The 13,249-nt window shown below is 28.0% G+C and overlaps 3 protein-coding genes across 6 annotated transcripts; 1 reads left to right on the forward strand and 2 right to left on the reverse strand.

The window, feature by feature from the left end:
• Nucleotides 1-481: 481 nt before the first annotated feature.
• On the reverse strand, nt 482-5,768 carry Suv3 (Suv3 RNA helicase). Its single transcript, XM_069128515.1, has 12 exons — nt 5,611-5,768; nt 5,280-5,515; nt 4,976-5,198; nt 4,735-4,903; nt 4,559-4,670; nt 4,307-4,437; nt 3,903-4,216; nt 3,686-3,827; nt 3,444-3,602; nt 3,194-3,373; nt 2,978-3,126; nt 482-635 (listed from the first exon to the last, which is right to left on the reverse strand). Exons 1-12 carry the CDS (start codon nt 5,682-5,684, stop codon nt 497-499), a joined length of 2,028 nt encoding a protein of 675 aa, XP_068984616.1. The 5' UTR covers nt 5,685-5,768; the 3' UTR covers nt 482-496.
• A 47-nt stretch (nt 5,769-5,815) lies between these two features.
• On the forward strand, nt 5,816-10,674 carry LOC138187589 (uncharacterized protein C6orf163 homolog). 4 transcript variants are annotated; one of them, XM_069128542.1, is made up of 6 exons: nt 6,993-7,161; nt 7,239-7,511; nt 7,620-7,822; nt 8,613-8,815; nt 8,880-9,057; nt 10,617-10,674. In XM_069128542.1, the coding sequence occupies exons 1-6, from the start codon at nt 7,158-7,160 to the stop codon at nt 10,620-10,622; spliced, it is 867 nt and encodes a 288-aa protein (XP_068984643.1). In that variant the 5' UTR covers nt 6,993-7,157; the 3' UTR covers nt 10,623-10,674. The 4 variants fall into 4 exon arrangements, with proteins under 4 accessions (XP_068984642.1, XP_068984643.1, XP_068984640.1 ...); XM_069128541.1 differs by lacking the exons at nt 6,993-7,161; nt 10,617-10,674 and adding an exon at nt 5,816-6,243 and having other exon boundaries at nt 8,880-9,877; XM_069128539.1 differs by lacking the exon at nt 10,617-10,674 and having other exon boundaries at nt 6,994-7,161; nt 8,880-9,877.
• On the reverse strand, nt 10,169-11,019 carry LOC138187595 (protein SPMIP1). The gene is made up of 3 exons (XM_069128550.1): nt 10,828-11,019; nt 10,595-10,746; nt 10,169-10,394 (listed from the first exon to the last, which is right to left on the reverse strand). Exons 1-3 carry the CDS (start codon nt 11,017-11,019, stop codon nt 10,169-10,171), a joined length of 570 nt encoding a protein of 189 aa, XP_068984651.1.
• Between the last annotated feature and the right edge of the window lie 2,230 nt (nt 11,020-13,249).

Genomic DNA, 13,249 nt, shown 5'->3' on the forward strand with positions numbered 1-13,249 from the left:
AAATTTGGGTTTGCTTCCTTTCCTATCTATTGAAGTTTTTTTGTTTTCCTAAAACGATTTATAAAAGTTGATATACTTATTTATAATTTAACTGATTAAATTATAGAAATTTTTTATTTTATAGAAGAGATTCTTTTTACCGTAGACCATTCTATTTTTAATTGTTCTAACATTCTTCGTGTTAGGAGACCTCGAGATATCAACGAAGAACTTAATGTATCTTTCTGATGTTTACCTGCAATATATATGTAATGTAATTTATAGAATTATGAAAAATAAACACATAATGCTTTTAATATCTAACAAATTACCATTTGTTTCTTCATTTTCGTCCGGATGATGCAACTGTTCTTCATTAGTCTCAGAATCTATTTAATAAAAGTAAACATTATTCAACCTATTTTTAATTCCATAAATAAATTTTCAATAATGTCATAAATAATTATAAATCAAATTCTATATAATCGTATATAAATTTTGCTATGAACAGCATACTTCAAACAATCGATGTACCTGTTTTCGCATTCTTAAATAATCTTGCAATTCCTCTAACTCCTTGCTCAATAATTTTATCTAACTCTTCTTGTAATGTTCTAACTGCATTTGCATCAGGAAACAAGTCTGGCATTCGATAACTACAAATAATATAATTCAATGCATTGCACATAATATTTCAGTAATTATGGTACGATTAATAAGAGGATGTTTCTGCGCTATAAATCTATTTATACCACGCCTTGTTTTCGAAATATGGGACTTGCTGAAGAGAGTTTGAACACGTTTCATCAAGAATTAGCTTCGTACATGTGTAATTGACAAATTTTCAAACTCGATCTTTTTTTTAGCACTAAACCTACCAGCGGCGGTCAAATTGACCGCAATCGCGACTTCTACACAAATTTAACCATATTTAAACTTTATGATATCGCTTCATAATTTCTGATTTTTACTAAAACATGTATACAATATATTTTTCGGTATTTACTTTTAGTTTGCTCTTTTACTTTCTGAGAAAAATTTGTACTCTACCTTGCCTATCGTGAGCGGTAATTTTAACCGCCCGACGAAATATTTTAGTTATTCTTAAAATAATTGCAATCAGTACAAAGAAAAGGCTATCTCAAGGTCAAATGATAAACAAAATCAGTAATAACAAATAATAACAGCTGTTACACAAGTAATCTTGTCATAAAACATAATCCATCCCTCGATGAAGATGGCCACCAGCTGTCAAAACATATCAACACAGGCCCATAATAATCCTAAGGAACCGCCATAAAATTTAACATTTTTTACAGTCCATTGTTACAAACATTTTAAAAGTCAAGAAGTTTTTAGGGTTATTGCTCATTGCGATAAAAGACGGGAAACGCTTTCCCATCTCCACCCTCGAGTAACCGTTGGTGGAGAACAGCCAATACTCATCAATATTTTCGTATAAATATCGCCATCACAGACCATATTCTAACTTGCTATTGTCCTTTCGACTAGAATACATCTCAGTTTGTTAGTCAATTAGTTGACATCTAAACTTGTTATTTCTAAAACTCAGACAGAAAGCATCTCAGAGCGTTTTGTGCAAACTTGTTATAAAAGGAAAAGTAAAACATATCAAATTTGACAATAATTTTGTATTCCGTACATGGTATTATTCTGTGATAAATATTTATTCTAGAAATGTCAAGACTTTAAAAAAAAAAAATAACGGACATAGAAGGAGACTTTTTAGTGTGCGATGAACAAAAATCTTCTGCAACTGATAATGACATGGAGACACATGAAAAGCTATTTGCAATCGAATCAGAGTTGAATATTATACATAAGCATTTACGTAAGAACAAAAAGGAAAGAAATTATCATTGACAGCAAAGGGTGAAACTGATGTAGAGAACCAACGTATCAAAACTGGGCCCGATGGGACAGTTTGGAGAGAAATAGATACAAGTCCCAAATCTGGCAGGACATCAGTTCATAATATTTTTAGGGATATGCTAAACAGCATATAATGAAAGGACAAATAAAGACGGCATTTTATCTTATCATTGATCACCGTATAAGGGATCGTATAATAAAATGTATGAAAGAAGAAGCATTTACAATACTGGGGACTAAGAAGGAGCTAGGTACAACAAAACTATATGCATTTATTACTCTGCTATATGCCCGCGGTGTATATCAGGCAAAAAATTTAGATGTCTCATATGTGGAATAAAATTTGGAGACCTGCATTTTTTTCAAAAACAATGAGCAGGAATGACTTTGCTGAAATTATAAGGTTTATACGATTTGATAGGAAGAGCGAAAGAAGCCAACGTTTACGAACCAATAAATTTGCAATGGTATCTACAGTATGGGACCAATTTACAGAGAATTTGCAAAATTGTTACAAACCTGGTTGCATACAGTACTTTTATGTAAGAAATCGCGGGAAAAAATTCATGCAATGAAACTATCAACAAGTTTAGATTCATTACTACAAAAAACTTGTCAAGTAAAAAATTGTAAAGGTTACAAAATCGCGAAAACTTGTTTAGGATGCGGGAAATATTTATGCAGCAAATGCACATTCGATAATCAGATAATTTGTAAAAAATGCAGCAAAGTTGAATAGGATATATCTCTATATAAATAAAAGTGTAATTCTATTTAAGTCTATAATTGAAATTAAACAAAAGTAAATTTGGACGAAATTTTATGAAAGTTCATCATTTTATATACATTTAGTTATAAATTAACCATTATCTAAGTTAAATCATAAAAACTATTACTTCTTTAATCACCGATCATTTTGATCGCATACGGGAGAATTAGGTATACACGAAGTGTCAGTAGGTTTAGTGTTAAACAAAGTTACAAATGACAAAATTATATCTCATATTTTCAGCGTATTTTTTTTACAGAAAATCGTCTCTTTGCTGATTATACCATAATTGCTGAAATGCTCTGTATATTAACACGGATGTTAATCTGTACTTACCTTAACCAAAGATAAACATCCAATACATCAAATAAACTTTCTAAACGTAGAAGATCAGCGAGATTCACTGGCATTTTAGGAGGCCAATTAATTTGTCCACGTAACCATGAAATAGTTGCTGGTTCATTTTTACTGCATTGTCGAGCATACTGTATAAAAAATACATAAAAATTTTTTAATATGAAGTTTTATAATTTTATTGATATTTTAATTTACCTTTAAAAACATACTGCACGTTAGAGGCATCTTTCTATTGACTGGTGCACAACAAAACACATATCGTGTACGAAGAGGTAATGGTATATGTTGTATCGTATCAGCAAGAAATTTAAAATCATCTAAATTGCAAATAAAATATAAAGAGCTATCAAGTTCACATAACGCAATAAAGATATTCTGGAAAAGCAAAAGAAATATATTAAGATCATAATAAATTATAAATTAAATATATATTGAAATATATTACAATGAGATTTGACAATGGTGTACTTGGTAAATAATAGGCATATAATTCTATTTGGTCTGCTGTTGGATGAACTCCAGCTTTTTCAATTTTTTCTGGACTCTGCTGTAGTAGTTTTTTTATTAAAGGAAGATCTTCAGGTCTATAAGTTGTTACAAATCCCTAAAAAATAAAAGATTAGTAATATTAAATTTTATCTACCACTAAAATGATTTTTAATTTATTTAAATTTGATTATAAAGTACCTTCGGCCATTGCGTTCCATAACGACCAGCCCGACCCGCTATTTGTAATGCAGATGATACAGAAATTGTATCAATATCTACTTCTCCTTTCTCATTTATAGTTGGTTGAGTAATAGAATAAAATATAATTCTACGAATATGTCTGAAAAAATATAAATATGTTTTGTATTTTCATTATATCGTGCAAAAAGATTAAAATTTTTAATTATGATCTTACAAATTAAGACCCATTCCTATTGCATTAGTAGCTACTAATATCTTGCAAGGATTATTGACATCATTAAATCTTGCAGCTTGCATTATTTTTGTTCCTGGTGGTAAACTGCCATATATTACAGCTACTTCATGTCCCAGTTTCTCAATATTACTTGATACAGAGAATATCTCATTTCTACTAAAACAAACTATACAGTCTCCTGGTTGAATATTTTTTAAGGAACAAAGTGCCGATTTTTCTACTTCGAGTGGGGTTAATCGTTTATATTCTTTTATTTCTACCGACTCTCCGGTTGTGAGGCAAATAGACTGTACCTATATTATCACAGAAATTATGATATATTATAGTTTAAAAAATTTTTTGTTTCAATATGTTTATAAAGTTTATAAAGTTATATAACGCACTATAGATATGGCAGCAGATTCACCACATAAATGTATTTCATCTGCTACTAGCCCAAGAAGAGCCCTTGTCCATGCCCACCCTCTACCTGGATCACGTATTAGTTGAATTTCATCAATTACACCTACTTCATCTGTAACAATTATTAAAGTATTTTTTGTTTAAATTATTTGATAAAATTATATAAATAAATAATTAAATATAAAAGGTAATAATATTGTATAAATTGAAGATTATTAATTAAATTTACTTACAAACATTTTGTATGTTTGCCATTTCTACAGAACATGATACATGGTTTGCAGGAGATGTTACATTCTTTGCATATCTGTGTTCTTCTCCCGTTACTAGATCACATGGTGTACCCTAAATTTATTCATATTTAATAAGATAAGTAAGAAAAAATAAAATAATTATTTTTTATACTAACTCTGGAGTTACATTTATTAAAAACTTCACTAGCTAATAACTTTAAAGGTCCACAATAAACACCACTTTTTGCTGACATAAATCTTTCTAACGCATGATACGTTTTACCACTATTCGTAGGTCCAGCATGAAATATAATTTTTCTTTTCTTAGACCTAGCTATAGGATACCTAAAATAATAATAATTAAAATAGACCTTTTTCACGCATCAACCTTTTTAAATTTTATAAGTTAACAACTACCAATAAAGTGGACTTCGTAAATCACTGATTTTTTTCAATTCATCTAAACAGTCAATATGTGGATACATTTGTTTTGCATGGTTCAAAAAGTATGGAAATATATCTGTAATATTTCCACTGCCTTGTATAATGTCACTTAAAATAATATGAAGATCTGCAGGTAATTTGTCAGAATCTATACAATGTTTCCGAAAATTTCCCATAGCTGAGGTAAAAATTACATCTACAAATGATTAGATAATTAAGAACAAAAAATTTTACAGAATTAATATTTTATCACATGATATACAGATAAAAATATTACCATCTAATCCGTATTTCGCACCTAGCTCTCTAACCGATTCAGTATTTGCAAAATTACATAAAATTTGTATAACTTTACATTTGCTTAAGTTACCACATAATTCAGTTCCAACATCTGCAGTATCTGAATCTTTCTTTACACAAACTGGTTTAAATAAAGTACTTATAGACTGTGCATTGCCTTTGCTTTGTTTATTTCTTATACTTTGGGTAAACTTAACTCTAGAACCTAACTGTCTAAAAATCATATTTATAAAATAAATTAATGTAATTACTAAAATTCTACCAAATATAATTAAGGTAATTTCAAGTATAATGAAATATTAAAACACCTTAAAACTGATGACACTATAAAATTATTTCGCCGTTTTAATTGTTCTGTGACAAGATATATAACCGGTATCATTTTTATAACTAATTGTATTTATTTTCATATTCTATAATATACCGCATAGAAAACGTAAACCTCGTGTACTAGATAGAAAAGGTTAAACTAGGTGGCGACATCTTCGTTAGTGAAACATACAAACCACAGTCTCAACACTCAATATCGGAAACATAGAAGAAACCGTCCGAAAATTGAGTCGTGAGAAACCAACATGGAAGATGGGAAGGGTTTCGATTCTGCACATGCGTGTCATGTTATTAATGCCTCCGAAAGAGATTGAGACATTCTACTCATCTCTGTCTGTTTCGTAAGAACGCGAACTTTGTTACATTCCATGTTGATTTCTCACGACTAGTTACGACTCAATTTTCGGACGGTTTTCCCTAACAAGTGTCGAGACCCGTTTGTACAATCGTGATGTAGACTAATATAGAGGATAAATCGCTACTATATTTTTCATTTTAATTTATTCACAGTATTAATTTGCATCGTTTACCTTCGAAAGTTATATACATTGTTTACTTTTTATGTAACAATGACCATAAATGTACGAACTTAACATGATTTGGAAGATCAGGTAATTTTTATACTTAGAACATTTATATTCAGGTAATTTTTATAAATTACGAAATCGATCAAATAAAAATCTATTCGTACATAGTTAAAATACACAAAACTAGTTGAAATATACAAATTTCTCCAAAGGATCAATTTCTCGAATTTTCAATTTTCATTGTTTTTAACAGTGTACATATTGCAATTAATATAATATTATATTTGATAAAAAATGATAAATTTTATCAGTTTGAACAAGAAATTTTGTGTATCAATATCAAAATTTATACTTATGCTATTATTTTCTAGTTGTTCCTGATATAAGGGTATTATTTCCTTCTTATAGTTATAAAAACTATAATATGTATAACTATACAATCTAGTGTATAACAGTTGTTGCACTTGAAAATACTTCCCCCTTTTAATTTCTAAAATGTGATTGTTCTATATTTGCATTGTATTTTGACAAATTCGTCTTAAAAATGGATTTCTTGAATGTAAAGTTTCTTAATTTTAACTTATTCAAAACTCTTGTTTTAAAATGTACCGATACGATCTTATCAAAATATTGTATGCATTATACTTTTACATTAAATTAAATTAAATATTATATATATATATATATATATATATATATATATATATATATATATATATATAATTGCATAAATATAAACTGTATAGAATTTGTATTTTTTTCAAATTTTATTATTATAAACAATATATATAGATTGTTATATAATATATATTATTGTCGAATATTCTAAATTTCATAATATTTCTAGTTGAGATAAATTATTCGTTCCTTTGTTTCCTTATTCCATTAATCATTTGTCATTCAGTCAAAAGTATCAACTTGCAAAGGTTAATTCCTTTATAAAATTAATCTCTTTATAAATTTCTCGTATATTACAAGATATTTTAAATACAAAAGTCATGCGTAAGTTGGAATATTAACATGTTTATTACATTGCTACTGCATCTTTAAATAGATGAGAGAAAATGAAATTATTACAGATCAAACAACTCCTAAGTGTAATGTGAAACCGTGTTCAAACAACGATGTTCCACCTTCGTCAGTAGTTCGCGCTTGTCTTGGTCCATCTTTGGCACAGGTGTTTTTCAATTATACTCATCATGATACGATAAAGTTGTTGGATGTATTGACACCATCAAAAACATCAAAAGCATGCTTTTCAATTCCATCTGACCATCATTTACCCAAAACCAAATTCATGCCGTCAACAGATTATCAAATCGTAAAAGCATTCGTGCACCAAAATATATTAGGTAACATTATAGTATATATATATAGGTGAATATATATCAAAATATATTAGATAACATAGAAGTATTCAAAATGTTGTATATAACTGTAATCTTAAATAAAATAATTAGAAGTTGGTGAAGCTCTCTTAGGACGTGTGAAAAAGGAAATTAAAGAAAATCTAAAGGACAAAATAGAGAGGCAATCGCGAGAGAAGTTTTATATGTATCAAGCGAAAAAAAGGCAAGAAGCTGAGCTGCACGTTCAACAGTTGCATGAAAAATACGAAAATTATATTGAAACTGTCCGACGTGAATTACAGAAACAACTTGAAGTAATGATTTTCATTACTTTTTATATTTCTTCCGTATAAATTTTATATACATATAAAGTGAGTATGAATATCATTTAATTATTATTCATTCAGACCATAACACGTGACTATTTATTTATTTGTTTGTATAACGAGAAAAGAAATAGAAGGATATATAGCTGAAAAAAGATTACATCTATTTTATTAATATAATAAATATTAATGTATTTTTATTAATGTTCTTTTATTAATATAGCTTTATTAATACAATTGCATAAAATACCATTGAAAGAATCTAATAAGCTGATAATGCTTTGTAATAATCGGATGTAGAAGCAATAATATTAATGATCTATTAATGACAATGATATATGCATTAAAGCAACAACGAAGGAATTGAAGATCGCATGATTCATATGAAAGAATTCAATGCAGTTAAATTACTTTTATATTTGTAATTGGAGTACAAGTAACTTCGCCAAATAGAAGATCCTATTCTAAACACGTTTAATATATATGCGATTGTGTAATCTTGAATTACCTCAAGGTTGTTGAGTACGAGAATTGTCGAATATTTTCTTTATTTAGCCGGAATGGAATTGTTAGTTATTATTGTATAAATTAACATTTTTATCAAAAAGCATTTTTTAGACAGCATTCGCATATTCTCGATCGTGAAAAATATGCTGTTGAAAATACGCTATTGAAAAAAGTCTAATGAGAAGTAGATATATGTACATATAATGTAGTTTAAAAGTTATGCAAGTCTACGAAAAAAAAAAAAAAAAAAAAAAACGAATTTACTTCTCAGGGAGAATGGTCTAAAGCAGCCGCAGAATGTGCTAAGAACATTCAAAAAGCAGTTGTACAAGAACGAATAAACGTGACTAACGAAGTGACGCGAAAAATGCGCGCGGAAATGACTCACGTTGTCCTATCGTTGTACAAAGAATTTGAAAAGCTGTTTTGCGCCAAAAGGGACAATATAATTGCCGATTTTAATCAGATAATGAGGTTCATAACTGCGCATCTCTGAACATTGCATTTGTATAAGTAATTTGAATTAAAATTCATACAGGGAGCAGCATGTGAAATTGAAAAAAGAAATGCTGGACTTTAAAGAGAAGATGAGCAGAGATTTACATATTCAGAGACATCAGTTTGAAATACAAAATGCCGCAGATTTAATCTATATCCTCTGTGTGGAACGATTACGAAGTAATAAAGAGAAACATATCATGCATGAATACTTTCAGGTAACGAAATTATTCGAATTTCGCTTGTTACATGAGAAGAAATATTTCATAGGAAATTATGCTTTAATACAGCAACAAATCAATGAATTTTATGAATTAATGGTCCGCTTAAAAGATATAATAACCATCTTGAAAAAAGAAATTGTCGATTGTCATATGGAGAAGAAATTATTGGGCGAAGAGCTTTGTAAAGTTACTAAACATTTTCAGAAGTTTATTAATTTTGTGTTTCATGCTATACCGGGCCAAGCAGACTATCTATTACCGTTATGATTACAACATTTGATTAACTCAGATAAGGATAAAGAAAAAAAAGGAAGAAATGGGAAGATAGTAGAAAAACAGAAAAGATTATAAAGTTGTAATCGTTAAATATCTGCTATAAATCTTACAAGCTATTTTTTCGTAAATTGTTATAAATAGGTACATTTTTCTTGAAGAAATGGGATTTCTATAATTCCCTCCTCTTGGTTTTTTAAATGAGGCAATATAATAAATATCTTTTGTTTAATAGATCTTAACAAATTTAGCAAAATCTTTATTACTTTATATATCATCTTATTTAAACAATAGAAAAATACAGCTGTTTAGCTTAGAGGAAAGAATCGTAAAAAGTACGATTTACGAAAAAAAACAGCGTATGAGATGTACAAAATCTATTATAGAAGTATCGTCAAGCGTAAAATATTGTTGATTAAATATGTATTGTTTCCTTTAAAAATACAAAAAATGCAAACTTAAAGTATGTACTGTAATATTTAATATTTGATGAAATGAACATAAAAATATATAAAGAAAAGTAAATACCATAAAGAAATATTCAATACAGAAAAAATGTAAAATTTAGGATATTAATATTTTGTATATGGGAAATATTTACGTGATATCAACGAAAGAAAATTGTTTATTATTTATGAAAACCAGAAGTAGATAAAAAGACAACAATTAAACAATTTCAACAATTAATGAATCATAGTTAATCGTAGATCATAAAGGAAAACGTTCACTTACAAAAATTTTGCTGTTTTTAGAAAAGTACAATTGGTAAAAAATTTTCACAAAACACTTTGAAGTAAAAAGTTACCTGACTAAATTTCCGTCTAATAGGAAACTAATTCATTTTATCATCACATATAAATGTTATTCTTCTCGAAGAGCGATACCATTCTGGATCCCTGTGAAGGCTCGATATTTTTGAATGATAAAATTCACGAATCATAACATTTGTTTGTCCAACTTTACTTCGTGGAATATGTGGATAATCTGTTAAGCGCCATCCGTATATCCAACTTGTGCAATCCGGATAGTAATAGCGATTTTCAGGAATATCTTTTACTCTAAAATAATCAATGAGGATGTTAGCCCAAAATATCAATTTTGCTAATATATATTTTCAATGTAAGAAATCGAAATTAAGAAGAAAACCGATGCAATACTGAAACAAAGAAATGCAACATCAATATTTTTTATTTAAGCACGATTTTAGGCAGTCTTTTTTTTTACTATATTTACAAAAAATTATTATTATGTGTAAAACCTTTCAGAAATATAATTTTCAGCGTTAACAAAACTCGGGGCGTCTTCATACAGAACAGTTCTTACTTGCGGATCAATGGGTTTCGTTATGTTCATATTGATAGAACCATCAGGTTCGAGAGGTCTCCAATTTGGTAAGGGTTTTAAATGTATCTATAAGACAGAAAATCTCATCTAACTTTCACTGTACAACATATATGGGTAATTAATATTAAATATAACACAATTATATACAATATCCACGACTGGTTGTTTTTCTGGTTCATGTTTCGACGGAAGTTTAATTTTCTCCGTTTTTCTCAAATGATCTAATAATTTGTGTTGATTCTTCAAAAACCATCTAATACGTGTGTTTTTTTCTTTTTGTATCATTGCAGTGTGAAATGCTTGGCAACGAGCATCACAGATTCCTCCTCTGGTTGACATATTTTAATTTTGTTATGTACTTAGTAGTTTATACAAAAGAGTGATTCAAATTTGAATATACGCCCATTGATTTAAGAAATAGCTACATTTATAAAGAATTTTCAACATAGCCTAACTCTGAAATAAGATTACATATCATCTCGATATTCTGATGTTTCTCTCATTAATGCAATAGGCAAGAAAAATATTTCCATGACTTGTCTTTATATCTTACAGAATTATTTTATTTACATCATTATTACATGTAATACGTTTTACTGCATGTCATTCAATTACCTTTTAGTGCGCTAACATTATTAACTTATGCAATAATATCAGTGGGAGCATTATTTTATATATAAAGTGATAAAAAAATTAGTAAATTTAACAGATAAATAATGTTATATGTATATTACGAATATTAATTTTAAAAAAATGTATGAGTAACTTGCTCATTAATTTTTCAGGTAAATAGTCCATGAAAATCGATTGATCATCGTGATCGCCGCAAGTATATGTAAAATTTAATTTTGAAGATAATAGTAAAAATTGAGCGGCTAATAGTAATTTTTACTCTTTACTCTTTACTCTTTACTCTCTTACTCTTTTAATATTTATTTAAACAATTAAAAAGAATATACAATTAATTTTGCGCGATAATTAAATTCGGGAGATTGAAGATTACTGTAAACACAAGATATATGTACGTACAAATTCATTAAACACCGGATATCACATGAACACATACTAATAATAATAAATAATGTAAAATGCTTATTCATTCGGTACATTAGTATTTTATACATACAACGTGTATATGTATATGTTTACGTGAATAGATTAATGTACCTATTAAATTGTATTGTAAATTTTTTTCTTGTCAAAAATCATATCTTCGCACCATAAAAATAATTTAAATACCTTTTTCCTTCATTTGAAAAAAGATTCTATCATAAAAAATATATATATTTGCGTACATAAGAATCAGTGACATTTTATGACGTCAAATAATGATATATCGGTAACGATGAACAAGAATAAATAAATATGGCGTGAAGTATGAGTTTTCATATGATATTACTCCCTCTTAAAGTCAACATCAAATGACCCAGTAATCACAGCCATAGGAAGCAATATTATGTTATATTATAACGTTTAGATGCACTGTTGTTTATATTACAAACTGACTAAGGAGCAATTCTTAATTTGTACTTGTATAATCAAGGCGAATTGTACTTATCGCACAATAACGTTGCCGTTTTCTTTCTTCCTAACTTGTTTCTTTATACTGTACATACGCGTGTAATATTAACTTATCTACACTGTTCTACAAAATAATCTAAGTTCTTCTGTACCTTTACGCAACCCTTATCTAACGTTTCATTCCGCAATTGATAAGTTTTTATAAACTTACATTTTATCTAAACTTAGAACATTTCATGTAAATATCGAATACTAAAATTTCGTATCTTTTCTTTCAAAGTATATATGGTTTCCAATTAAAAATTTTTAAGTCATATTTCAAATATATCCTCTTGATTATGCTACACACATTTCTTGTTAATCACTTTTCCATGCATCCCACTGTTTTCTTGTAACTTAAATATATAGTACAATATTAAATATGCTATATAATCTAATTCACTATTCAAGTGGAGCATACTTCTCAAATTTAATGTATCTAAAAATGTTCGTACCAATCAATATAACTTTACCGTATTTAAGTGAAATATTTTCAACAATTTTTTTCTATGCAAAATACATGTATATTCTTTTGATTAAAAATTACGTATGACTCACTTTAATAGATCATTATTGTAACATTCCAAGTTTTTTTACACATCACGTACTTTACGATCGCCAGAATTCATTCACACGATTAAGCTATAATGCAAATTACTTCATAACAAAAATATATAAACCATTTCATAAATAAATTGAATATAGTTTACATATAATTTATCGACAAAATTGTTACATTTTATATTTATAAAATAAATTCAATTTTCTAATTTACATAATAAACTTTTCGCTACTCCATATGAACAGTAGGATAGATGATAGCATGTTTAATCATCTCTGCACACCAGACAATAGTCATCTATACTAGCATCAATATTTTATCATTCAAATAATATTGCTAATTAATAATTTCATTTCATTAGTTTTTTTTATAGTAATACATTGCTAGTTATTTAGTTCAATAGAACGTAATATACAGTAAAAATTTCGATTTTATAGTATCAAGAAA

This window comes from Bombus flavifrons, chromosome 15 (genome assembly GCF_040668555.2).
Source record: "Bombus flavifrons isolate JBK064 chromosome 15, iyBomFlav1_principal, whole genome shotgun sequence".
In the NCBI taxonomy this organism is placed as follows: Eukaryota; Metazoa; Arthropoda; class Insecta; order Hymenoptera; family Apidae; genus Bombus; species Bombus flavifrons.